This window comes from Lacerta agilis, chromosome 16, assembly GCF_009819535.1.
Source record: "Lacerta agilis isolate rLacAgi1 chromosome 16, rLacAgi1.pri, whole genome shotgun sequence".
Taxonomy (NCBI): domain Eukaryota; kingdom Metazoa; phylum Chordata; class Lepidosauria; order Squamata; family Lacertidae; genus Lacerta; species Lacerta agilis.
The window spans coordinates 40,076,147-40,103,707 of record NC_046327.1 but is presented as its reverse complement, the minus strand read 5'-3'; the positions used below and the strand labels follow the sequence as shown (position 1 = coordinate 40,103,707).

Sequence of the window (27,561 nt, the reverse complement as noted above, 5' to 3'; positions counted from 1 at the left end):
TTCTCCATAATCCAGCGCATGTTTGCAATTTGGTCTCTGGTTCCTCTGCCCCTTTGAAATCCAGCTTGCACTTCTGGGAGTTCTCGGTCCACATACTGCTTAAGCCTGCCTTGTAGAATTTTAAGCATAACCTTGCTAGCGTGTGAAATGAGTGCAATTGTGCGGTAGTTGGAGCATTCTTTGGCACTCCCCTTCTTTGGGATTGGGATGTAGACTGATCTTCTCCAATCCTCTGGCCACTGGCCATTTATACATACATCCTCTGGCCATTTATACATACATACATACATACATACATACATACATACTGTACATACATACACCGCCCATCTGGATGGGTTTCCCCAGCCACTATGGGCAGCTTCCAACAGAACATTAAAATGCAATAATCTATTAAACATTAAAAGCTTCCCTAAACAGGGCTGCCTTCAGATGTCTTCTAAAAGACTGGTAGTTGTTTTTCTCTTTAACATCTGGTGGGAGGGCATTCCACAGGGCGGGTGCCACTACTGAGAAGGCCCTCTGCCTGGTTCCCTGTAACTTAGCTTCTCGTAGTGAGGGAACCGCCAGAAGGCCCTCGGACACTGGACCTCAGTGTCCGGGCAGAACGATGGGGGTGGAGACGCTCCTTCAGGTATACTGGACCGAGGTCGTTTAGGTCAGCACCAACACTTAGAATTGTGCTCAGAAACGTACTCAGAGCAAATGTAGGTCTTTCAAGACCAGTGTTATGTGGTCTCGGCGGCTGCTCCCAGTCACCACTCTAGCTGTCACACTCTGGATTAGTTGTAGTTTCCAGGTCACCTTCAAAGGTAGCCCCACATAGAGCGCATTGCAATAATCCAAGCAAGAGATAATTAGAGCATGCACCACTCTGGCGACACAGTCCATGGGCAGGTAGGGTTTCAGCCTGCGTACCAGATGGAGCTGGTAGACAGCAGCCCTGGATACAGAATTAACCTACGCCTCCATGGATAACTGTGAGTCCAAAATGACTCCCAGGCTGCACACCTGCTCCTTTAGGGGCACAGTTAACCCATTCAGGACCAGGGAGTCCTCCACAGCTGCCCGCCTCCTGTCCCCAAAAAACAGTACTTCTGTCTCGTCAGGATTCAACCTCAATCTGTTAGCCGCCATCCACCCTCCAACTGCCTCCAGACACTCACACAGGACCTTCACCGCTTTCACTGGTTCTGATTTGAAAGAGAGGTAGAGCTGGGTATCATCTGCAAACTGATGAACACCCAGCCCAACCCCCCTGATGATCTCTCCCAGCGGCTGCATATAGATGTTGAAAAGCATGGGGGAGAGGATGGAACCCTGAGACACCCCAAAAGTGAGAGCCCAGGGGTCTGAACACTCATCCCCCACCACCACTTTCTGAACATGGCCTAAAAGAAAGGAGTGGAACCACAGTGCCTCCAGCTCCCAACCCCACTAGACAGTCCAAAAGGATACCATGGTCAATGATATCAAAGGCTGCTGAGAGATCCAGCAGAACTAGGAAACAGCTTTCACCTTTGTCCCTAGCCCGCCGCCGGAGATCATCGACCAGTGCAGCCAAGGCAGTTTCAGTCCCATGTTGAGGCCTGAATCCCGACTGGAAGGGATCCAAATGGTATGCAACCTCCACCCGCTCAATCACCTTGCCCAATAATGGAAGATTTGAGACTGGGTGATAGTTGGCCATATTGGCTGGGCCCAAATATGGTTTTTTAAGAAGCGGTTTAATAACCGCTTCTTTAAGCAGATCTGGGAAGGCTCCCTCACAGAGGGAGGCTTTCACCACCCTGCAGAGCCCATCGCCCAGAGCTTCCCGACTTGCTTTAATGAGCCAGGATGATCAAGGATTAAGGAGACAGGTGGTTAGTTTCACTCATCCAAGCAGCCTGTCCACATCCTCGTAGGTAACAGATCAGAACTGATCCCATGTGACTTGACTAGACAGGACTCTAGCACTCTCCCGCCCCGGCCCTGGTCCCACGGTGGAGTCTACCGGTTTCCAAATTTGAGCGACTTTATCTAAAAAAAAACTTTGCAAAATCATTGCAAGAAGTCTTGGGGTGCTCACAAGACCCCAATGGTGAAGGTGGTTCCGTTAAGATTGCGACCCATCTGAAAGAGTCTCCTGCTGTTTTCTGCAGATGCAATAGAGGCGGTGAAGAAGGTCCTCTTCGCCATCGCTATCACCACTTGGTAGGCTTAACATTGAACTCTAACCTGTATCTGGTCTGATTCAGAATGAGTTTTCCACCACTGGCGCTCTAGCTGCCTCAGCAATTGTTTCATCGTCCTCTTCTCTGAGGAAAACCACAGGGCTGTCCAGGCTCCATGCAATCGGAGAGGGTGCTTGGGAGACAGACAGTTGATAACCCTGGTTAACTCTGCATTCCAGCGGGCCACTAGGGAATCAGCTGAAAGGCCATCAACGTGGGATAAAGCATTCCCTACCACTCTCCAAATGGATCCATTAAGTGGCGGGGGCGGACCATCCAAATCAGTCCCACCTCCCTGCAGAGGGGAAGGGTCTCAGAGAAATCCAGTTGCACCAGGAAGTAATCTGACCATGGCACTTCTTTTGTTTCGCTTTTAGTGTCAGATCACCCACGTCTATAGAGGTGAACACCAGGTCTAAGTCATGTCTGTGACTATGAGTTGTCCCAAACTTATATGAAGTCCTGAGTGGTTCCTTGTAAGGTCATGTCGGCATGGATGTTAAAATCCCCTAGGACAACCAAACTAGGTGTCTCCAGGACATCCACCACAACCGAAAGCAGCTCAGGCAGGGAATCCTTCGTGCAGCGTGGAGTTTGGTAATCCAAAAGGAATCCTGTACTGCCCCTATTGCCCAAATTCCAGAACATGCACTCAGAAAACTGGGTCTTCCCATGGGGACACCTGATGCAAGCTAATGACTTCCTAAAAATCACTGCATCCCCCCCTCCCCACCTACATGACCTTGGTTGCTGTGCATAAGAGAAACCTGGTGGACAAGCAGTGACAAGAAGCAGCCCATCTGCCTCTTCCAACAAAGTCTCTGTTACACATGCCAGGTCAAGTCCTCCATCCACGATCAAGTAGTCGTGGATGACAGCCTTCTTGTGAATCATTGACCTGGCACTGCACAACAGCACCTTATGGTCATGTGGGTCTCCCTTGTTGATTCCAGTATCCTTCCGGTCAAGATCAGAAACAGAGGCAGGGATAGTCTTCAAACAATGACTAAACCTGCCTCCTTGGTAATGACATGGTCTGGTCTTAGCGTAACTCCTCCTCTTACCCATGATCACTGAGATCAGATGTCCCAGTGCATCCCCCTTGTGGAACCTGCCCGAGCCATTCTTCTGGCTGGGGCCCACTCCCAAGCAGCCCTGACCCTCTCCCCTTCAGAACAAAATACAAACTATACAATAAATCAGTAAGACCAGGGGTCGGCAACCTAAGGGCCATGGGCCACAAGCAGCCCACAGGGGTTAACCGGCACATGAGCTGCCCCCGAACAGAGCCGCCCGCTCAGCGAGTCCCCGCATGCTGCACTAAACCAGATGTGGGGACTCGCTTCTGCGGCACCAGAAATCTTGTCTGTGTAGATGCAGATGCCGGAAATCACACGCGCGCTATCCAGTCCACGGAGGGATCTCCGCTGGGGTGAACCCGCCCAGGTGAGGTAAACCTTGACGACCCCTGAGTAAGACAGTATAATCTAATTTTTTTTAAACCATTTATACTGAAATAAACTAATCCCCAGCCCCAACTAAACGTTTATCTCATCCTCAACAGAGCAAAAACAAACAAACAAACAAACAAACAAAAAACATTTAAAATGCCACAGTTTAAAAACTATTTTAAAACATTTAAAAGCATTTTTTACATTTGCCGCAACCGTCGTTTGTTCCAGTGAGTCTGGACTCACAGCAAGACAATGTCCCTCCAGCCTCCTAGGAGTCTTTTATGTTGAGCAGGGTGAGTCTGGTCCCCGTCCCCTAGGCCAGATGGAAAGGGCCTTGCAGGGAGGTCTTCCTTCCAACACTCACGGCAGTAGCAGTGCCCCAGTGGGCTGAAGCTCCGAAGTCTCCATACGGTCAGGAAAGGCAACACTACATAAAATATGTTTTTAGTTAGGCTAGCCTTGAAGCTCTGAAGTCATGAATGACATTCAGTAGATCTGCATCTGTCAGACCAAGTCACAGCTTCTTCAGCAAGAGGGCCTGGTGGAAAGCACCACCACAGATACCTGGTTATTCCAGTGATGGACCCATGATCACTCCAGGACAAAGAGTCTACGAGACTAAAATGGGCCATATTCTATCAGAATCGGAGGCCAGGGCCCTTTCAAGTCACAATGCCTGCCAATATGATTATTTTAGTCTTGTCTGGATTTAGTTATGATTGGCCTGTCTTTCTCTAATCCACAAAATAAAGTTATGTAAATTACAAGCGATCATATACAAGGCAGTACAGTATTCCTTTTGTGAAGACCAAGACACAATCTGATTCTTTTAAGGATTATCCTGTTGAACCTCTGTGGAACAGGCTCTGACAAAGGAAAATGAGCACTAAGGCCACTTCTATTACCTTTGTGTGTACATCTTGAGGGAGAGAATACTTTAAAAAAAAAGTACCACCCTAGTTTGACTCAGCCATTTGAATTTTATATTCAAGTCAAATCAAGGATGCGAGCTTTTTAAAGCAGACACCAAGGTGTATTGAGAGAATGCTGGAGCATCTCCACACTGCAGGAAGTCAGCCATGCAGACAGATTACACAGTGGTTTGACTGCATGGACCGCCATAAACTGAAGTGCATCACACGTCTGAGCTACCAAGATTAGAATTGCAGCCAACAATGTAAGGCCCTCAAAATATGTAAGTCCCTCAAAATATTTTTAGAAGAGCTACAGTCCACAAAGCTCTCTGCACATAGGCCAGAACATTTTGCCCTCCAAATGTCGCTGAACTACAATTCCCAGCAGCCCTAGCAAGCATGGCTAATGGTCAGAGATGATGGAAGTTGTAGTACAGCAGCATCTGGAGGGCCAAAGATTCCCCACACATTGCATAGGTCTACTGATATGGCCAACGGGGTATCTGAAAGTTTCTCAGACAATCTGAAGAAATGTGAGCAAGAAACTGAATTGCTCTTATCCAGCAAAGCCATATTGATGTGTTACATGGAATACAAACATTTTTTACTAAGTCTGCTGTCTGTCTGTGCTGTCACTACTGAGCCAGAGCCAGCTCATAGGTTTCTTAGGTTTTTCTTGGGAGAAGAGCCATAGCTCCATTTCTAGATTTGTGAAAAACACATGTTGGGGATCTACACTGCAGCTCAACCTTGCCCAGTGCAGATTCACATGCTGGTAATGGTTTTATACCTGATCACCCATCCTTAAAATTACTGCAACGTTGTAAGTGAACTGAATGTTTGCATAGCAATCAGCAATCCCATGCAAAAAATACCGCCTCTTGTTAGCTGTGATCTTCTCTTTGACAATTTTTTAAATAGAAAGATATACTCACTCCTGAAATAATAGTGATGTAAAAGCTAATAAAATTAAAATCTCATAGAGAAGTGCCCATTATAACTCTATGCACAACCAACTTAAACACAATCATAGTACATCAAGGAAAACCAGCTGAACGAACATGTGGCTGAATTCACATGAATATGTTTTCAATGCTGAATTCTAACACTTCTTGTGATTTTCTTGTACGTTTTTCACCTCACTTCAAAGCAATGCCAGTTGAAGTAAGCAAATATAATGTTTAGAGTTGCACCCACACAATTTCTCAGAAATTCTTTTGATAACAGGTGCTCCAAGTCAGTACTAACCTAAGATAAACTCAGCATAGACAAGACTTGTAAACACTCCCTCACTTGATTGCATGTGGCATCCAAGGATCTCTGCCAGGTGATCAGGCAGGAAAGCTATAGAAAATCTGGTTCTTTTAGGCAACAAATCACTGAGTTATGTGCAGGCAGGCAAACTAGTAGAACAAAAAAATGTTGCAACCCTTTTGGGACTTGCTTGAAGGGTTCCAATGAAGGCAATTAGTTCTGATTATGCATTGAAAAACACTTTGCATAGCTTAAACAGATTATCCTAATTAAGTATGCCAGCAGATTAAAAAACACACACACACACACCCTTTTTTTTTTTAGTAAAAGTGCTTTTGCAGATACAGGGTTCTCCTCTGTGTGAGAGGAGAATGGTACTTCTAAGTTTATGCCTAGTAAGACACATGTCTTTACAAAACTATTAGCTTCCTCAGATGCCAATTTATGCAGATTTAAATCAATGAATTACCGTATTTTTCCATGTATAAGACTAGGTTTTTTAACCAAAAAAATAGGTTTAAAATTGGGGCTCGTCTTATACACAGGTAGTGCTGAGGGGTGTTTTCTTAATTTGAAGTCCCCAAAAATAGAGGGTGCCTTATACATGGGGGTGTCTTATACACGGAAAAATACAGTAATTACAACAGCCCTGCTATTTGCAAGGCTGACACAGAGAATCCCTGGAAACCAAAGAGTACAATTGATCCTGACAAGCTAAAACAGAAGATCTTTTGCTAAACACGGTGGCAGATGGAGAAAGAAACAGATATGCTGAGATGGAATTGATTTTAAAATGACTTGTGTTTGTATTTAATAAGATGCTTCCAGTTCTCAGTACAACAGTTCAGTCAGAAATATAAACCCTCATTGTCATTAAGCCACATGATGCATGGGATCACTGCTGTTCTTTTACCAGGGCAAGAAAACATGCTAGTTGAAAGCAAGCTGAGCAAGAAGCATAACATGCACCAGGAGGAATCCAATAGCAATAGATACACCCTGCAAAATAGCGTAGTTTCTCCAGTCACTGCAGTATTGGCAATGAGGGTAGAATCAAGTTCAGTGCTCAGCCTACATCAAAACTGGCCACAATCAGTACACTTAACAAAAGCATCCCAGGTTAAATCAAGCCTTACTACTCCCCACCACATCATGAGAAATCACAGGGTACCAAGATGGCCCACTGGAGAACAGACATTCCCTCATATTCCCCTTTGGACAAAAATAATACTTTTTTTAAGCCATCAGGAAGGACCAGGAAACAGAACAGACTCACTGGAGGACCAGCAAATTCATACAGGGCACATATTTGCACAGCAGAACAGCACCTGCTCAGGAAGGGGAAAGATGCAACTGTTAACTGCAAGAAAATGAGATGTTCAGTGTCTCCTTCTGAGAAGAGGAGCTGTCGCAACTAGTGGTACATCCAGACAAAATCTGGAAGTTGACAAGGATGTAAAAATAGCTATTTGTCATTATCAAGCCTCAGGAAGCTGTTTAGACAGGTCCAATTGTTCTTCCCTATTGCCAAATATATATTTTTAAAAAACAGAAATATATTTATTGCAGGGAGGGCTGCTGTTATCCCGGCACAGAAAGAGTAGTAGAGCTCTTATAGGAGCAGCGTGTTATTCAGCTAAAAACAAAGATTCTCCATTTCTGAACTTTTGCCAGCACCTGTTTCAATCTAAGATGGAGTTTAATTTTTTTAAAAGAAGACAGGGCAAAGGCAGGGGGAGGAGAATTACGGAGGACAGTGAGACAATTTTTCAAAGCCATTTAGGTTCTAACATAATACATTAAAAAGAATGTCAATAATCCATCATAATTACACAGTACAAACTGAGTCATCATATAGACATCAATTAATGTACCAGGACAGTTAAATACCCTTCAACATAACTATCCTCTAGTGTCAGGCCAAAGGGCTGACTGAAGCTGCTTCCCTAATTCAGTAGGCAATTACAGCCCAAAGAACAAGGATGACATTAGTCTAATAAAATATTTCAATTGCCCAGGATAGAAGAATCTTTGGAACTGGGCCTCTTCACTTGCACTCTCTCAAATCGGCATAAGCTACTTCTGCAGGAAACATTCATCTCTCTAGGTTACATGTTGTCTGAAAGTAATAGGTTCTTTATAAACCTCTAGCACCGACTAGATTAGACCCTGGACAGCTATTCTCAAAAGACAGCAAATATGGACAATCAAGTAGGTTATTGAAGGGCAAGTATTTTCAGAGATTACCAAGACCATATTTATTGCAAATTTGAACCTACTCTTAGAGAAACAGAGCAAGCCAGACTCCCTAGCTCCTGACTTTTGTCCAGAAGCATGGAAGTGGCCATCATACCCTCTTGGGAGGAAAAGAAACAATGTGATAAGCAATGTAATCCCACCCCCAACTCCAGTGATAATATCCATAATTCTAACCTGCTGGACTCCAGAATAGGCAGAAACCATATTTAAGCAGGATCAATATATGAAATCCCCCATATTCCAATTATATGCCACTTTCCCAGAATACAAGAGTCACATTTCCTTAGTAATCTCCAGTCTACCAGACAGTCTCTGTCCAGACTCAATCCCTTTCTCCAGGCATGGTGCCAAAGATCACAAGTAATATTCAACTTTTAAAAAGCAGGCTTAAACTTTATGAATTAATCACCAAAGGGACAGCTTAGCCTGAAAATTGCTATGTTTTTCATGCCCACACAGACATTGATCAGCTTGCAAAGAACAAAACCAGACATTCTTCCCCCACCCAGAGAAGTTCCTTGATCAAGAGTTGTCTGTAAGGAGGTGCACACAGGGTACAGTTCAGTATTAAAGTCCTAGGCTTTAGAGACCACCAAAGAAGCCATTCTCAGCACCATCAGTCCGGGACCCCTTGCTTCCTTTACTAGGATTGGGTGTGGTGGAATATTTGGGTGGGTAACGAATGAAGAGCCGGTCTTCTTCCTTCTTTATCCATCGCAGCAGCTTAGTCAGGACATTGATGGCACCAGCTTTGGTCACCAAAGAACTGAAGCAGGTATACAGTTCAAACTTACTTGTGACCTAGAGAAGAGAGGATGGGAGAAAAAAACATTCAGCCCCATTCAGTAGCGAGGCTGGGAACTCTCTGCAGGTGACCATTAGGCAACAGATACAGCCAAGTTATTAGCTGCAGAATGGCTGGGAAGCCAAAGCCTGCAGCTATATGCAAGAGAGGAACATACTATTCTGTAGCAGCGCTTTATGGGTAGCAAGTTCCCTAAACTACCAGATTTCACCAACCTTTGAGAACCTATAAAAGTTCCCAGCCACCCCACTCAAGAGCTGGACTCTTAATCCACTGAACAGCAGAAAGCATGTCTGTGATCCTTAAAACTTTGTGATGTTTGCTGCCATCTCCAACACAGATTATCAACAGCTCAAAAAGCCAGTCACAAGTTTTCTGTGACTCACCTAAGCCGTTTACCCCAGCTACTCTAATTTATAGGATGTTGATAAGAAAAAGTAAATTATTTGTGAGTATCTAAGGCATGGGTAAGGAATCTGTGCCTTCCAAATGTTGCTCAGCTATGACTCCCATCATTTCTGATCACTGACCATGCTGGTGAGGGGTGTCAGGAGTTGAGTCCAACAATATCTGGGGGGCATTAGGAAGAAAGGATTAAAATAAGTGTTTCTTTATTTTAAATCCACGAGGCGTTGGATTTACAGGGGTGAATCAATGGTGAAGGGAAATGTTGAGCACTCCTTTCCTCCCTCCCTGCCTGCCAAGTGTTGACATGAGGAAAGCATGGGCTTAGGAGTCCTGTATTATCCTCATAAGGGGTAGCTGCACTCTTAGCTAGCGATCACAAAGTCTCTTATTTGAAGAAGCAGCCGCAGTGTCATTCCTCACCCAAGCCAAGAGGGTTTCCTTTTCAGCTACATGGTAGATGAGACGCAGAGGGCGTGAGGTACTGTGGATACGACTGTGAAGGTAGTGATAGAGGTCAAAGAGTCGGTGCCGTTCATTCTCACTGCAGTAAGGCCCCTCCAATTCTGGGCTGTAATTGGTTAAAAAAAATACATATCAGGAAATCAAAGAACTTTGAGTCCCTCTATACCATTCTTCACTATGGGTCAGGCTACTGAACTCAGGCATAGTGAAGAATGGGAGGGATTTGTTCACCTCAACCACTGAGGTGAGAATTCTTCAGAGAGAATAGGAAAGGACAAAAATATAATCCCAGAAAAAGCCTCTAAGAAATGTCTGACAATCAGAAAATGTTTAGGCTCCAAGATGTTTCCCAGGCCCCAGACAAGTGGAAGCTATAGGGAAAGTGTTAGAACACCAGCACGTTTTTAGCTTCCAACGTATGGCTGCCCAGTCAGTTGTCTGCACCTGATGCCATACACAGGAGTTGACTTTAGACATTGCACAGCAAGATGTCACTTTTTAATCAATTCCATGTCTTTCTGAATTGGATCCTGTGCATAGCAGCACTTGAGATATGCTGTCCATAGGCAAACCGGGGGCCAGAACAAGCATGCACCCTAGCCATCTGCCAGCCTACAATGTATTAAAGTGGTCAGTGGAATATCCTAGCACGTCTTTAGGGGAAGGAAGCTGCAAAATCAGCACATGTCAAAACAAGTTACAGTGGTACCTCAGATTACAAACTTAATTCATTCCGGAGGTCCATTCTTAACCCAAACCCGTTCTTAACCTGAGGCGCACTTTCACTAATGGGGCCTCCTGCCGCACGATTTCCATTCTCATCCTGGGGCAAAGTTCTCAACCCGAGGTACTACTTCCAGGTTAGCAGAGTTTGTAAGCCAGTGTTTGTAACCTAAAGCGTTTGTAACCCAAGGTACCTTGGTATCTAAAACCCTTTCAGACGCCAATGGGGCTGTTTCTAGTTGCTTTTCCCCAAGGAAATGTGGGTGCTTCTGACCAATCAAGTATTCCTTTGGAGCTCCAGATGCATTAGCATTGAATCAGTAGCACCTCCTGTCAAAATGGCTTCCAGATTTCTGTGTACCTCTTACAAGACTTTGCCAGCTAGCAAGAATCTCCTGGTGCCCAACCTCAGGTTCTCCCTTGCGGCCCAGTAGTTTCTACACAAGAATTCTTTTTGATAAGGGGGGGAAACCTCATATAGACTTGCTCTATTTAAAGCTGTAATTGAATAAGGCCAGTTTAGCCCTTCCCACCTCTGGCTGGGAGTCATTGGAAGGGGGGGGGGGGAGACGAGGCAGGAGCTGTACCATCTCTCTAGGTTTGCCTGCCCCGAAAGCTAAGTCTAGATGCATCAACAAAGCAAATTTAACACTCACACAAAACAGTTCTGGGATGGAGCTTCTTCTGGGAATAGGATTGGGCAACAAGTTAACACTTGCAAGAGAAAATAAAATAAAAAATTCTTTCCAGTAGCACCTTAGAGACCAACTAAGTTTGTTCTTGGTATGAGCTTTGGACTCAACATGGACACTGGTACCAGAGCCTGCAATAAACCCAGATGCCAACTTTGCTGCCACATAAACCCGGACAACACCATTACTGGTCCCAACAACATCAAACATACCAGCTCAGGACCATTTAATTGCTCATCTTCCAACATTGTGTATGCAATCAAATGCCAACAGTGCCCTTCAGCTCTCTATATTGGACAAACAGGCCAAACCCTACGCCAAATGATAAATGTACATAAATCTGATATCAGGAATCACAAGACAGAGAAACCAGTAGGAGAACACTTCAAACTCCCAGGACATTATATAAAAGATCTCAAAGTAGCTGTCTTAATACAAAGAAATTTCAGAAATAGACTGGAAAGAGAAGTGGCTGAATTGCAACTAATCACCAAACTTAAAACCATGGAGAAACCTGGTCTGAACAAAGACATTGGATTCTTATCTCATTATACATGACCAAGCTATCTTTAGCCATCTCACCCCTTGCCTTTCCCTGCAAGACTAATTGCAGCGTTAAGACAGGTTTCCCACACCTATCAGCTGATCACCCATTCCCACCACCCTTCTGAGTAATACCCCTCCCCACTCCCTCACCATATATAAGGGTCTGGTGACTTCCGTTTCGGTGTATCTGAAGAAGTGTGCATGCACACGAAAGCTCATACCAAGAGCAAACTTAGTTGGTCTCTAAGGTGCTACTGGAAAGAATTTTTTATTTTATTTTGTTTTGACTATGGCAGACCAACACGGCTACCCACCTGTAACTTGCAAGAGAGGGAGAGAGAGAGAGAGGGGAAGAGAAACTGCACTGTTCTGCTTTATCACCCAGGTATTGTTGCAGTGCAGCAGGCTTCCTCAAACTTGGCCCTCTAGCTGTTTTTGGCCTACAACTCCCATGATCCCTAGCTAGCAGGACCAGTGGTCAGGGTTGATGGGAATTGTAGTCTCAAAACATCTGGCGGGCTGAGTTTGAGGAAGCTTGCAGTACAGGATCATACTACCCATTATACAACAGCAAATCCACTACAAAAACTCACTCAAAACATTAAGTGTTTACAAACACATTTGTATTCAGATTTATGAATGTTTGAACGAGACATTAAGGGGCACACCTAAAACCATTACATGTGTGAAGTCACACAGACACCAGGTGGGATTTTTTTGTGAGAAGAAGAAAAGATGGCTGGGAGATCACCTGCTCTTGATGGGGTTACACTTCCTCTGAAGGAGCAGGTAATGTAGCTTGGGGGTACTCCTGGATCCTCTGCTGTCACTTGAGGCTCAGGTGGCCTTGGTGGCCTGGAGTGCCTTCCATTAGCTTCAGCTCATGGCCCAGCTCTGGACAAGGATAGCATAACTTCTATTGTCTATGCTCTGGTAACCTCTAGGATGGATTACTGCAACATATTTGACACAGGGCTGCCTCTGAAGACAGTTAAGAAGCTTCTGCTGGTACAGAATTCAGCGGCCAGGTTGCACACTGGGACAAGATGGTTTGAGCGTATTACACCAATCCTGGTCTGACTGCACTGGCTGCCAATGAGTTTCCAGGCCCAATTCAAAGTTCTGGTTTTGACCTATAAAGCATTAAGTGGCTCATGACTGCAATACCTCAAGGATCACCTCTTCCCATATAAAACATCCCTGACTCTGCAATTATCATCTAAGGCCCTTCTCTATGTGCCTCCTCCACGAGACATCCGGAGGCTGTAGTGGCTCATTTGTGGAATGCTCTCCCCAGGGAGGTTCACCTGGTGCCTTCATTATATATTTTTAGGCACCAGGTGAAAACATTTCTCTTCAACCAGGCCTTTGACTGATGAATATGCCACAGCCTTTTAAATGTGTCTTTGGGAAGGGGGGGGTATTGTTTTGCTGTTTTGTTTTAATTGTTTACTTGTTTTTATCCTGTATTTTATTCTGTGAACCGCCCTGAGATCTTACGAAGGTTGGTATATAAATCTAATAAATAATAAAATAATAATAAGGTGAAATGTGCTACTACATTCTTATGAAGTGTCAGATTGGATTATTTGCAATAAGCAAAATCATTCACTTTCTTTAATGGTCTACAGGCAAAGAATTTCAAGCCCTAAACATTTGCTTCATTTGCAAATGTACTGGTTTGTTTTTATTATGTATTTTGTGTTTTTATATGTGTCAGGGAACTGCTATCGGGCAGTGGGAGGGGGGCTGAGGCTCTGTCAGAATACAGAGAGCCCCAACACCACCTGGACAGCAGTACCTCTTCCAGCGTCGGAAACAGCAACGCCTCTAGTGGGGAGGAGAGGGAAATGGGCAGCCTGGTGGGGAAGGTGCTTGGAGACGCCACGGAGAGCCCCAGCACCTCGTCTCATCTGGCTGACCAGGAGGGAGCTGCAACATTTCCGTCGCCCCAATTGTGCTGAGGGGGGAAACGCAAGGAGGGGAGGAGGAGACTCGGGGTTCCGAAATTATTATGTTGGGGATGTAGCCAGAAGGGGCCACTCCCGGATTCTGCTAGTGACTGAGATGGGCATGAACCTTGTTGCTCTGCACTGTAAATAGTTTGCACCAATAAAACCTGATAAAAGACAGGTTGGAGGACTGCCACGTTACTCGTGAGTAACCACCACAAGGATCTGACAATATGTTTCTTTTATGTTGTGAATTGCCCTGAGATCTACAGATGAAGGGTGACATTCAAATTTAATAAATAAAATAAATAAATAAAAATATGGTAGGAAAAGAGATAGGCAAGCAAGTAGCACTACAGGACACAATAGCTTTGTCCCTTAACAAGAGAACACTGCCCCTTAAAACACACACACACCAAAAAATTTGGGTCCCAAAACCAAGAGATTTTGCCTGTCTATCCAAATTAAATCTTGAGATTTTCAGTACTCTTTTCCAGGACAGATATCATGCAACACTGCAGTGAAGCAGAACTGTAAAGCATAAAAATAAGCCCAATCATATTTTCCAGAAACATGTCAATGACAGTCAAAACATTAAGAGGCAAAATGCTTCATTAACACCCCCACCTCCATGAGAAATGTTGAGAATTCAGAGGGGCCAGTATCAAGTCACAAACAAATTAAGCCACCCCCTATTGCACTTCCATCTCACTGCCTTCTTCAAAGAGCGCTCCTTGCTCCAAGGAGCTCTCACAGGGTCGAGAGCAAATCTCAGACCACGCCAGTGCTGTCAAGTATCCCGTTTCCCCCGGGAATCTCCCTTATTTCAAGCAGTTTCCCGCTGCTATCCCTTATTTTTTATATCCCTTTAATTTCCCGTTTTTTTCAAAGGAAGCAGCTTCTTTCCCTCCCCCTGCTGGCCAGGGACTGGGAAGACCTCGCCTCCTTGCAGCCTCAAAGCAAGCGGGAGCCATTTCCCACGTTTACAGGCGTCGTAGCCCACGGGCAGCGTTTCCAAAATACAGTAAGCCTACTACGTGCGTTCACACCAGTGCTGCCCACTTTTGCTTCTGGCTCCGCCAACCACTGCCATGTGACTGTCCCCGGGATAGGTGAGGCTGCTGATCCCTTATTTTCAAATCCGAAACTTGACAGCTATGGACCACGCATGCCTAATTACCTGGTGAACTGGGGAAGCTGCCGGTAGTTATCAGGTATATCCAGAGGCTTGTACATAAAGTGCCGGAGGTCTGGCACACCCACCAGCCCCACACTATAGGAAGGGCTTCTCAGGCCACTTGAGAGTGCCTGCAGGTAGTTCTGAGTCCTCATGCCCTCCTCAATGCGTTTCTTGCAGTCCGAGACAGAATAGAAAGACTCCTTGTCCGTGGAGAGAAGTATGAGGCAGACGGTACATTCTGCATCCAAGTAGGAAATATAAGCATAAAAGTAACAATCCGGGTTGAAGCGTGGCAAGCAAATAGGTGTCCAAATCTCCCCTGTTTGGAATGCAGAGGTTGCCCCAATGAGGTTGAGCAACAGATGCAAGTCAGTGGGTTCTAAACGGCAGTCTTCAATCACTGTTTTCTCCTGCACTGTGGTGACCAGCTGACTGCGGGCCACCAGAATGGAGAAGACAAGATTGGGTGTGATGGCCTTCTGGAGCAAAGTACCCAGGGAATCCCGCAGGGAGGCTTGGAGGGGCAGGCAGCGCACAGCACCAAGCAGGAAGCAAGGGTCCGACTCCACCAGGTTCAGCAGGCGGTTGAGGATCTTCTCTGAGCCGGTCAGCAGGCGCCGGAGGTCATAGTTCTTTTTCCGCTCAAAGATGCGGGTGATGCTGGCCTCCGTGAGCATGCTAATAATCTGATAGTAGACATACAAAAGCTCCTGCCGCAACTGATGCTCTGACTGCAAGGTGCGCGACACGGACACCAGCACCAGCGGGCCCTGCTGCACAAAAACCAGTTTGTGATCATCTGTGGTGGAAAGCAGAGAGTGCTAGTCAGAAGGTGCAGCAGACTGAGCTCTGCACAAATAGGACAGAACCAGATGTAAATCAAGCCTACCCAACCCTAAGGGGAAAGCAGGGCTGAGTAAAGTCTGCAATTCCATGGAAATGCAAAAAGCCCAAATAATGCAGTATTAGGTATAAAATTAGCATCCTGAGAGCATACCTTTTTCAAAAACGCATTTCTTGCCCTTATGGTTGCAAAGATATACTTGAAAGAGTTCTAGACAACATCAGCTGAATCTCAGCAACGTGGAAGAACAAGATCCCCGGTGGCCAGAGGCAGGATTTTAATGCCTTGTGTAGCTCCTTGTCTGTCTCCCAACCCCATGATGAGCAGAAGGAAAACACATGCAAATAGTCAAAGGGGAAGAATCTACTATGCCAAACAAGAAATAACTGTACTTACCTTAGTTTTATATTGCTTTATTTTTTAAAAAATCAACTTTATATAGTCATTATTTTTTTTTACTCCACATGATATTTAACTGAATGAGATTTCTTCCCCTAGGGGATCACAGAATCATAGAGTTGGAAGAGACCACAAGGGCCATCCAGTCCAACCCCCTGCCAAGCAGGAAACACCATCAAAGCATTCCTGACAGATGGCTGTCAAGCCTCCGCTTAAAGACCTCCAAAGAAGGAGACTCCACCACACTCCTTGGCAGCAAATTCCACTGTCGAACAACTCTTACTGTCAGGAAGTTCTTCCTAATGTTTAGATGGAACCTTCTTTCTTGTAGCTTGAATCCATTGCCCCATGTCCGCTTCTCTTGAGCAGCAGAAAACAACCTTTCCCCCTCATCTATATGACATCCTTTTTTGTAGTTGAACATGGCTATCATATCACCCCTTAACCTTCTCTTCTCCAGGCTAAACATACCCAGCTCCCTAAGCCGTTCCTCATAAGGCATCATTTCCAGACCTTTGACCATTTTGGTTGCCCTCCTCTGGACACGTTCCAGCTTGTCAGTATCCTTCTTGAACTGTGGTGCCCAGAACTGGACACAGTATTCCAGGTGAGGTCTGACCAGAGCGGAATACAGTGGTACTATTACTTCCCTTGATCTAGACGCTATACTCCTATTGATGCAGCCCAGAATTGCATTGGCTTTTTTAGCTGCTGCATCACACTGTTGACTCATGTCAAGTTTATGGTCTACCAAGACTCCTAGATCCTTTTCACATGTACTGCTCTCAAGCCAGGTGTCACCCATCCTGTATTTGTGCCTTTCATTTTTTTTTGCCCAAGTGTAGTACTTTACATTTCTCCCTGTTAAAATTCATCTTGTTTGCTTTGGCCCAGTTCTCTAATCTGTTAAGGTCATTTTGAAGTGTGATCCTGTCCTCTGGGGTATTAGCCACCCCTCCCAATTTGGTGTCATCTGCCAACTTGATCAGGATGCCCTCAAGCCCATCATCCAAGTCATTGATAAAGATGTTGAATAAGACTGGGCCCAAGACAGAACCCTGTGGCACCCCACTAGTCACTTCTCTCCAGGATGAAGAGGAGCCGTTAATGAGCACCCTTTGGGTTCGGTCAGTCAGCCAGTTACAAATCCACTGAATGGTAGCATTGTCTAGCCCGCATTTTACCAGCTTCTTTACAAGAATATCATGGGGCACCTTGTCAAAGGCCTTGCTGAAATCAAGAAAGGCTACATCCACAGCGTTCCCTTCATCTACCAGGCTTGTAATTCTGTCAAAAAATGAGATCAGATTGGTCTGACATGACTTATTTTTCAGAAACCCATGCTGACTTTTAGTGATCACAGCGTTCCTTTCTAGGTGCTCACAGACCGTTTGCTTAATGATCTGCTCTAGAGTGAGTTTGTTGGGCACAGAGTGAGTTTCTTGGGCAGGATAGGCTACTCAATCTAAACATTCATATGCCATATGCACAAAAGAAGGGGGCACACCATCTCCCTCCCCTCCTCCTCCAGATGATGGTCACTCCAAACAACTCTTTTAAAAAGGCAGCCAGGCACATAAGCAGGCCCTTTCAAGTTGTAGCCCTAGATGTTCCACTAGGTTCTGTGTTATAGTACAAACCTATACATGCCTTCTACTCATAAGGAAGTCCCACTGAGGGCTTACTTAAGTACTGAGTGAACTTACAGTAGCAACCTTTGATGCAAATACATGAAACATTGCATGCCAGAGCAGGACACATTCTGCACTTAAAAAAAGATTTACTACTACTGATCATAATAAAAATATGCACCAAGAAGAGATAAATTCTGCTGCCTGGACTAAGGTAAAGGTAAAGGTACCCCTGACCGTAAGGTCCAGTCGCGGATGACTCTGGGGTTGCGGTGCTCATTTCGCTCTATAAGCCGAGGGAGCCGGTGTTTGTCCACAAACAGCTTCCGGGTCATGTGACCAGCATGACTAAGCCGCTTCTGAGAGCCAGTGAGAGCCAGTGTGGTGTAGTGGTTAAGAGTGGTAGACTCATTATCTGGGGAACCGGGTTCGCGTCTCCTCTCCTCCACATGCAGCTGCTGGGTGACCTTGGGCTAGTCACAGTTCTCTGAAGTCTCTCAGCCCCACTCACCTCACAGAGTGTTTGTTGTGGGGGAGGAAGGGAAAGGAGAATGTTAGCCGCTTTGAGACTCCTTCGGGTAGTGATAAAGCGGGATATCAAATCCAAACTCTTCTTCTTCTTCTGGCGAACCAGAGCAACTACGTATATTAAGTACCTTTGGATTGTTTCCCCTATTTTGCAGAATTCATTCTGCAATTTTTACTATTTTGCTTCTGCTAGGCATGAAGAACAGCATGAAGCAACACAGAGAAGCAAGGTCCAGTCTCTGACCCCTGGGCTCCCCAGACATCATCAGACACTGCCTACGTGTTTCCAAGCATCTCTACAACCACAAGGGTGAGAAAAAGAAAGAAAGGAAATTCTTAGGAAGCTGGATTTTGAAACCAGAACATTTTTGCTTCTCTGCTTGCATGAAATCACAACTACATAGCCATGCAGTCCACATGACAACTTTCTTCACGCAAAAGAAAATTATCATGATAAAAACCCCAACTCCCTCTATTGCCCAATAACATAAATTCTTTTGGGACTTCCGGCCGGCCCGGGGGTTGGAGCCCCGCTACCGCACAGCGGGGCTCCGTTAAACCGCGGGTCGAGCGTCCCGCGGCATGGGCTCTCCAGCGAGCCCGCTATGGCGCTGAACCCTTCTCCCGATCCCCCTGTAAAGGGACAACGGGGGTGAAGGGACAACGGCGCCGGGCTGTGGAGGCATGCCCCAACCGGGCCGGCGAAGCGGCGGCGGCCGCCTGCGATGAGCGAGATCGTTCTACCTGATTTAGAAGGAAAAAAGAAGAAACCCGCAGGCCGTGAGTACTGCAATAATCAGACCTAAATTTTCTGACATTTGGCACTCCGGGAGGTACGTTAAAAAGGAAGCCCGTTCCTCCCTTTGTTTAAAGAAGAAATAACTGTTTCTGATTGTGACTGCTGCTGCAGTAGTGGATACAAAGTTTCGATGCAGTGTTTCTTTTGACAAGTGAGACTGGTTGAACCCCTTTTAGGGGAGCTAAGTTGGTGGAAATATTTCTTCTTGAAGTTGTGGGAATGCAATCCTTTCACCCTGACTCCAGGGAAAATGGCTGCGGAAACCTATGATTAAGATGGAAAAATACTGAAACCTGATACCCTATGCCCACTTCTACCATGCTGGGTTTCGTTTTTAAGCTGGTTTTAGACTCTGGACTGACTCACGAACAAAGGATTATTCTTTTGAACTTAGAATTGTTAAATCGGAAATTAAACCTGTTGAACCAGGATGTCGAAGAGAAGTTATATCCCACAGGAAAGACTCTTGAGAATTTTGTTAAACTGGAAGAAAACCTTGGCAGGGAGCTTAAGGAAATTTTTGAAGTGCTAAGTACAATGTCCATGCAACTCCGAGAAGATGGAAAATCCTGTGGGGGTGAGAGACCCAGGATTAGAAGACAATTTATATCCAATTTCTGGGGTGAGAGCCCAGAAATGATGGGAAGAAGATTTGTGTATCTACGATCAGAAGATGATTGGAACTTTGAAATGGAGATGCTGGAAAGTGATGATTTGTGTACCCTGATGCTCCCTGTAAGGACTTTTATGGACTGCGTCTGGAACTGTGGATTTACAGGAAAAGAGGACATTCTGGACAATGGTGTTGGAGGAAGATGGAGAAATGTCTGGGGGGAGACCCCGAGATGGCGAAGGAAAATGGTCAGAAAAGGGATAGGGTGAAATATTTAAAATATAATTAGGATGGTTTATTATGGTACCCTGAAGTCGGTGTGTTAAGATTTTGAATTAGTGAAGAGATATGCTAATCTTTTTACTAGCAGCAGTTTAAGTGAAATAAGATGTATGATGTTAGTTAAGAAGTAATAGGTTAGTTTGAAGTAAAATTAAATATTAAGAATTATGTTTAGATTTTTTCTTTTTTTTGATGATTTAAATTTTAAAGATGAGAAGTTATTAAAGTAAATTAGAAGTGGAACCAAAGGAGAGAAAACGGGGGAAGTCACCTAGTACAGATTCAAACAAGAATATTTTTTTTTCTAAACAAGAAAAAGAATTATTGGTGTTTTACTGGTGGTTTGTATTTGTTTTTTATTATGTCTTGATTGTCGTGTTTGTGTTGTTGTATGTGTTTTGTTGTTCTTTGTTTTGAATAAAACCAATAAAATTCATTGTTAAAAAAAAAAAACAAATTCTTTTACACAGCCTTTACTGTTAACTATCAGTGGAAACACAAGAGACTCCAAGATCATTAGGCATCAGTCATGGTTCTGAGGGCCAGTCCAGTTTGAAAGAAACCAATAATTTTAAGCTGTAATTTTAAGCTGTAACTTTAGGGATGTGGTTTAAATCTGGGTACAACCATGCCCAATAACTCCTATTCCAGATCTTGAATTATGGGGGTAAAAGTAGAGGATCCTTAACAAAATCTACAAGTCCCAACTTCCCAATTTCAAATCACGAGTGACGAAGAAGAAGAGTTATATTTGATATCCCGCTTTATCACTACCCTAAGGAGTCTCAAAGCGGCTAACATTCTCCTTTCCCTTCCTCCCCCACAACAAACACTCTGTGAGGTGAGTGGGGCTGAGAGACTTCAAAGAAGCGTGACTAGCCCAAGGTCACCCAGCAGCTGCATGTGGAGGAGCGGAGACGCGAACCCAGTTCCCCAGATTACGAGTCTACCGCTCTTAACCACTACACCACACTGGCACTCAAAGCCTCATAAAAACAAAACAAAATAAAAAATAAAAAAATCCTTCCAGTAGCACCTTAGAGACCAACAAAGCTCATACCAAGAACAAACTTAGTTGGTCTCTAAGGTGCTACTGGAAGGAATTTTTTATTTTGTTTTGACTATGGCAGACCAACACGGCTACCTACCTGTAACTGTTCATAAAAACAAGTTGTTAATGGTAATTAAAGCAATGCCCCACTGCCAATGTTTCGCCATACCAGAATAAATGGAACGGATGGAATTATCCCCGCTCTGAATGAATGATACAAGTGCCATCATAACACCCATGGTGGAGCTGAGGGCTTCTTCGTTGCCATAGCGCGAGTAAATGGGTTTGCCAGCTTCACTTAAAACAAAGACATGTTTCCTGTGTGCCCGCCAACTCTCAGCTGTCACATCCTCATCCCGGTGTGTAGCCGGGCATGGCTGTGCCACTTCCTCCTCCCCAGGTGGCCCATCGCCCATCACCATAGGTCGGTTAAACTCGCTGGAGTCCTCCAAAGTGTTGTCAGTGGAGGCTGAGTCCGACAGGTCCTTTTCACTTGATTCCTCCTGCATATCCACTTTGGCATCTGCCTCAATTATGGGTCCATTGGCTGGGGCATCAGGTAGCTCCCCCTGCTCTTCCAATGCAGAACAGGGCTCATCCTCACCTGGAAAAAGTCACAGCACAAGTAAAGGATTTTAGGAGTCCTGGCTTATCCTCACCTCCTGACTTGCACCAGCCTTTACCCTACTGAAAAGGCAGCTCAACTACTCAAAGTTGCAACACTTCATGACCAACTTTACAGCAAGCTTCAGCATGTCTTTCAGTCACCCCAAAATCCCTTACTTTCCTCAGTCAGATGATGAAGTCTCCCTCATCTCCCTTTATGCCAGTCATTGGTTCTTAGAAGGGCTTCTTTTCAGCTGGAACTCACTGGAACTCTGTTCTGGCACCTTCCAGGTGAGTGCCATTGCCTTTATAAGAGAGCAAGGGAGGCCTTCATGGCGAGTTCCGACACTTCTTTAGAAAAATAGCACTGGTTCCTAGAAGAGAAACCTAGCACTTCGATGCTTTTTCTCCCCAACCAAACTTCACCACCACTTTAGCTGAGGGTATTGGTTCCCACACATCTCTTGCTATCTGTAATCTCAGCAAAGAAAAGGGAGAGGCCTCCTCTCCTTTTTTTGTTTATGTCACGATATACAACACTACAGGCTTTGCCAGCTTGATCTGGTTAGCAGACACATCATCTTCAAACTGGACTTCAAATTGCACAACGCCAGAGACTTAAACCACTCACCTGTCTCTGCAGAGTTGAGCCCAGCCTTATGTTCAGGGAGATCCATCCCACCCTTAGAAGGCAAGCCAGGGTCTTCCCTCTACATCTCAAACAGCTCCTGAGAAGTCAAGAGGCAAATGTGAGGGGAGTTCCCCAGTGTTACAAAAACTAAAAACAAAAAAACAAAACAAAACAGAAACCACAGGATGCAGGTGCCCACCAGGCCCAACCCCATTCTCAAATTAGGGGCAGAACTTAGAACACTGCCTTCACGGTTCCATTCACACCCTAACTCCATCCTCTACCTCCTATAAGAAGCGACAAAAAGAACCTCAACCTTCAGTTTAGAAAGTATGAATGAATGCACATCAGAGAAAAGGGCTTTGCAAGGGAGTCAATCCGTCAGCCCCGCCTGCCGTCCCTGCTCTAATCTCAGTCACATGCCTGGGCAGGGATGCCTCAGAGGAGACAGCAGGAAATGCCCTGGTTACTAATCACCACACACAGAGAGAAAAACAGAATTACAGTACTAGCACTTAACTCCTTGATGGGATTTTAAGCAACTCCCATCAACCCCAGCCAGCACAGTCAGGGATGATGGCAATTGTAGTCTAACAATGTCTGCAGAGCCAGGTTGGGAAAGGCTGACTTAGATCACTGGTCTTCAACTTTTGAGCAGGATCCAAAGTGACACTAGTAATACCACCCTTTTCTTTCCTTGAGCTTTACTTCAAAAGAGAACAAGAGAAAGAGAAAACAGGCAGTGGACTGAGTAGGTAAAGGTAAAGGTACCCGTGACCGTTAAGTCCAGTCGCAGACGACTCTGGTGTTGCAGCGCTCATCTCGCTTTACTGGCTAAGGGAGCCGGCGTACATGTGGCCAGCATGACTAAGCTGCTTCTGGCGAACCACAGCAGTGCACGGAAACGCCGTTTACCTTCCCACCGGACCAGTACCTATTTATCTACTTGCACTTTGACGTGCTTTCAAACTGCTAGGTTGGCAGGAGCAGGGATCGAGCAATGGGAGCTCACCCCATCGCCAGGATTCAAACCGCCGACCTTCTGATCAGCAAGCCCTAGGCTCAGTGGTTTAGAGTTAGAAACAGCACCACCCGGGTCCCTGACTGAGTAGATCCTTCCAAATCTAAAACATCAGAATTAACTTTTGTTGTTCAGTCGTTCAGTCGTGTCTGACTCTTCGTGACCCCATGGACCTGAGCACGCCAGGCACACCTATCTTTCACTGCCTCCTGCAGTTTGGCCAAACTCATGCTAGTCGCTTCGAGAACACTGTCCAACCATCTCGTCCTCTGTTGGCCCCTTCTCCTTGTGCCCTCCATCTTTCCCAACACCAGGGTCTTGTCTAGGGAGTCTTCTCTTCTCATGAGGTGCCCAAATGACTACCATGACTGAGTAGGTAGCCAGGTGCAAAAAAGGAAATGGCTTCTTTACCTTTAACAACTGCAAAGGGACTCCTGACCATTAGGTCCAGTCACAGACGACTCTGGGGTTGCGGCGTACCGCTTCCAGGTCATGTGGCCAGCATGACTAAGCTGTTTACAACTGTACAGAAGAGTAAATTTGGGCAGGTACAGCTCATCAAGCAGTGGCAGGAAAAGCTGCACCTGTTGTCAGCTAAAAGGTAAAGCAGCCCCACCATTTGCTACAGGCAAGCAAGAGAAAAACAAACAGATACCATTTAAAAGCAAAAGTTTAGTGAGTCCCATGTTCCTGGTTGAATATCAGGTTCCATTCCATAGTTTTAAAGGCCGACAGCCAGCAATATGGGGCGAAGGCAGAAATAACACAGTGCAATTTGGAAGTAGCATCACCATGTTCAGTCCAAATGTATCTTTCTACATGCACACTTGGGAGTCAGTTGCATTGAATTCAGTGGACTTGTTTCCAAGTCAAATCTGGCTAATAAGTATTTGAGGCCAAGCTCTCAAAAACTGAATTTTCCACATTTGCAGGAGAAGCTGGCTGTGCACACCACTGATTGGCTTGTGCTTGTGATGCCAGTGAGAACTCACATATCCCACGTCCATTAGTGCATCTTCTTAAAAAGGTTCCTTTAAAAACATAGTATGAAAAAGAAAAAACAAACAGAAACTTCCTACCTACCTACCCACAGATGCACACACACCACCTGCCTGAACCGTGGGAGAAGAGACATAATTTATGACAGGCTGGTAAATTTGATTGCCTGCCACAGGTAAGAAATGCCTCCAGGTGACCAGTAGGGAAATGTTTGGAAATTGGAGGGGGGTCTGAAAAGAGACAAGTTGGATGTGTCATGCATGTTTCCCCCTTTTCAGTCCATCTGTGTACTAAAATTACTACACTTAGGCATATGTTTATGTGCCAGTAATTTTCCTGAACTTATTTACAAGGCTGATTTGCATATTATCTGGCTTTGCTAATGCTCCTCTTGCCAGCCATCTGTGAGGTCAGTAAGGTAGCTGGCCTAGATGCTTCATAGGTGGCTGCATTCCACAACTGCAATAATAATCTCTGAGGGATTACACTCTATGCAGCGATTCTGAACTTCCTCAGCCCTGAAGAAATGCCTTGTTTAATTGGGGCTACCAACTACCTATATTCACGATCCATTTCCCTTCTGTGTTGGAATTCTTGCATAGATGTTCTTCCAGCCTTTATGTCCAGAAGAACTGAGCATCCGCCCAGAATGGTGCTACCATGATGTTCCCAGCAGCTTCTTATTCTGGGGAGCTGCAAGACTACTGGAAACGGTCTGGATACAGAAACAGCACTGCCATCATTGTCATATATAATAGGGCCATCCTCACCCTCAAATAATGGGCATGGCAAGTTTTAAAAAGTTCTTTGCAAAACTACACAATCACGTTAAGATTAATGTGAATATACTACTGTACCACTAGTACCGTCAATTCATATCAGGAACAAACAGATGAACAGGCACCAAATCATGATCAGTGATTGTTAAAAAGTATTGCAGACTGGTAAGAAAAGAGTGTGGTTATTTACAGGTAGGTAGCCGTGTTGGTCTGTCATAGTAAAAATAAAATAAAAATAAAATAAAATCCTTCCAGTAGCACCTTAGAGACCAACTAAGTTTGTTCTTGGTATGAGCTTTGTGTTAGGTCATCCTTGGCACCAGTTCCTGCAATGGTAGGCTCAGACAAGCAATACTTTCCAAAAAAGTAATTACTTCTACAGCCACACCAGAGCCAAGCTGAACCAGGTTGATCAAGGAGGAACTACCATTTCAGCAAGCTAGTTCAAAATTAAGTGTCAAAAGCAGCATCCAACATGTATTGTACCCCTTTACAGAACCTGGTGTCACATCAGATTGTTCAAGTGCCCAAGCAACTCAAACTGAGCAAACAGCCTCTTGCCACTTTATGGCCCAGTCAGAGATGCCTCTGAAGGCCAGTTCACAGTGTAGTGGGATAAAACATGTCTTTTTTTTGGGGGGGGGGGAAAGGTCTATCAAGACCACACACATATCTATAAGAGGAATAGCTAAACCATGTTAGTTTTCAGTAACATGTCAAAAGCAAACCCTTACATCACCTTCCTAAAAGTCATAGCAGGACTCCAAAAAGAAAAATCTGATCCAGCCATTACTAGTCATAAAACCTCTTTATCTTTCTAGAGCTACATGTATGCACATCAGCCCTGAACATTAGTCAACCAGCAACCCATCCCAGAAAGTTCACAAAGATCAATGCAACCCAGCCCCAAAACAACACAGCAACTCACTCAAGTTGCAGTCTCAGAAAGCTGTGCAGCACACTATTGGAGAAAGTGGAAAGGAGCCCTTCAGGAGGCTGGAGTGGAGACAATTCAACTCTGCCTTCTCAATACAATAATAGATCCCCACTCCGCTGAGAATTTCCCTCTTATAATACTAGAAGTCGTAGTAATTTAAATAAGCCAATTGGCAGAAAGTTTTGAGGCTACCAAAATGAAGTGTTTCTTCACACACTGCATAATTCCATAACTGAAATATCTTTAATTGACAGTTGCCAAGCCCAGCCCTCCATATTTTCATCAAGAATCATCTCCCATAGGATGACAAAACAAAATAAAATAAAAAATTCCTTCCAGTAGCACCTTAGAGACCAACTAAGTTTGTTCTTGGTATGAGCTTTCATGTGCATGCACACTTCTTCAGATACCTGTGCACACAGAAGCACATACCAAGAACAAACTTAGTTGGTCTCTAAGGTGCTACTTAGAGTTTGGCCAAACTACGAGAGGCAGTGAAGGATAGGCGTGCCTGGCGTGCTCTGGTCCATGGGGTCACGAAGAGTCGGACACGACTGAACGACTGAACAACAACAACAAAGGTGCTACTGGAAGGAATTTTTTATTTTATTTTGTTTTGACTATGGCAGACCAACATGGCTACCTACCTGTAACTGGAACCATAGGATAACAGTTATTTTACTATTATTTTGTGCTGAACTGTTGCAATTCTCTTAAGCAAGGGTGGGTTTTGTCAGACACTTCCTTGAGCACATCAATGGAAACCCAACAGACATGGCAACAACCTTAGGTAACTCTTTTAGATAAACTCCTATTGGCTAGATCTAAAAATGTAACGGCGGCGGGGAGAGGAACCCAGAAATGGTCCTTTTCCCCATCACACACCCCACCAAGCCTTTTGGGGTTTTTTTTGCAAAAGAAAAAAGAGGAACATTTGGAGGGGGGAATGAATTATGAAATTTTATTCTTAGTATGATGAGCAAAATGCTTAAGGCAATCTCTAAGCTATAGCTACCCTCAGCCACTAGCCATGAGAACTAAATGGAGCTTCCAGTTGCAGCAAGAGTCTACCGCTGAACAGCAGATGCTGGGAGGGAGGCGTGGGAAGGCCAACCAGTCCAGGCACTGCTCCTGGGGAGCCTCCAAGAAGCACTTCGATTAAGTCTGCGGCACCGGATGGGCTTCTGGCCTGGTCCTGCGGGGAAGTCTTCCCTGCTGCTGCTGCTGCTGCTGCCGCCTGCCCCGAGGGGCTTCCAGTGCATCCCCGAGGGAAGCACAGGAGGCCCCTTCGTCCGGGAAGGAGGGGAAGCCCTGCGGCTGCCACGCCCCTCCGGAGCCCCGCTTCCTCCCGCCCCTCGCGCCGCCCCTCACCGTCCGCGCGAGGACTCCTCGTCGCAACATCACCGCGCAGACCCTCCGCTGCTCCGTCGGCCGCTCTTCCGGACCCGAAGGCAGAGGGCGGGGCGGGGAAGGGAAACGGACAGGCACCTCGACGAATCACAGGACGAGCAGCGGGAAGGCGGGGGCGTGGCCTCGGGGGCGCGAATCGCGGCTCGCGCATGCAGCCGAAGGCCAA

At 45.3% G+C, this 27,561-nt stretch overlaps 1 protein-coding gene across 2 annotated transcripts; it reads right to left on the bottom strand.

The window, feature by feature from the left end:
- Positions 1-6,620: 6,620 nt before the first annotated feature.
- Positions 6,621-27,561, bottom strand: LOC117060559 (vacuolar fusion protein MON1 homolog B-like). 2 transcript variants are annotated; one of them, XM_033172910.1, is made up of 6 exons: positions 27,357-27,440; positions 22,250-22,346; positions 21,182-21,616; positions 14,866-15,664; positions 9,731-9,878; positions 6,621-8,898 (listed from the first exon to the last, which is right to left on the bottom strand). In XM_033172910.1, the coding sequence occupies exons 2-6, from the start codon at positions 22,293-22,295 to the stop codon at positions 8,680-8,682; spliced, it is 1,647 nt and encodes a 548-aa protein (XP_033028801.1). In that variant the 5' UTR covers positions 22,296-22,346; positions 27,357-27,440; the 3' UTR covers positions 6,621-8,679. The 2 variants fall into 2 exon arrangements, with proteins under 2 accessions (XP_033028801.1, XP_033028802.1); XM_033172911.1 differs by lacking the exons at positions 21,182-21,616; positions 22,250-22,346 and having other exon boundaries at positions 27,357-27,561.

Excerpts from the sequence above, each read along its gene's own strand:
- LOC117060559 (XM_033172910.1), bottom strand. The coding sequence starts at position 22,295 with ATGGATCTCCCTGAACATAAGGCTGGGCTCAACTCTGCAGAGACAG. Across the intron at positions 15,665-21,181 it reads CATCCGTTCCATTTATTCTG|ATGATCACAAACTGGTTTTT; the intron begins GTATGGCGAAAC and ends TTTCCACCACAG. Across the intron at positions 8,899-9,730 it reads AGGAAACCCTCTTGGCTTGG|GTCACAAGTAAGTTTGAACT; the intron begins GTGAGGAATGAC and ends TCTCTTCTCTAG.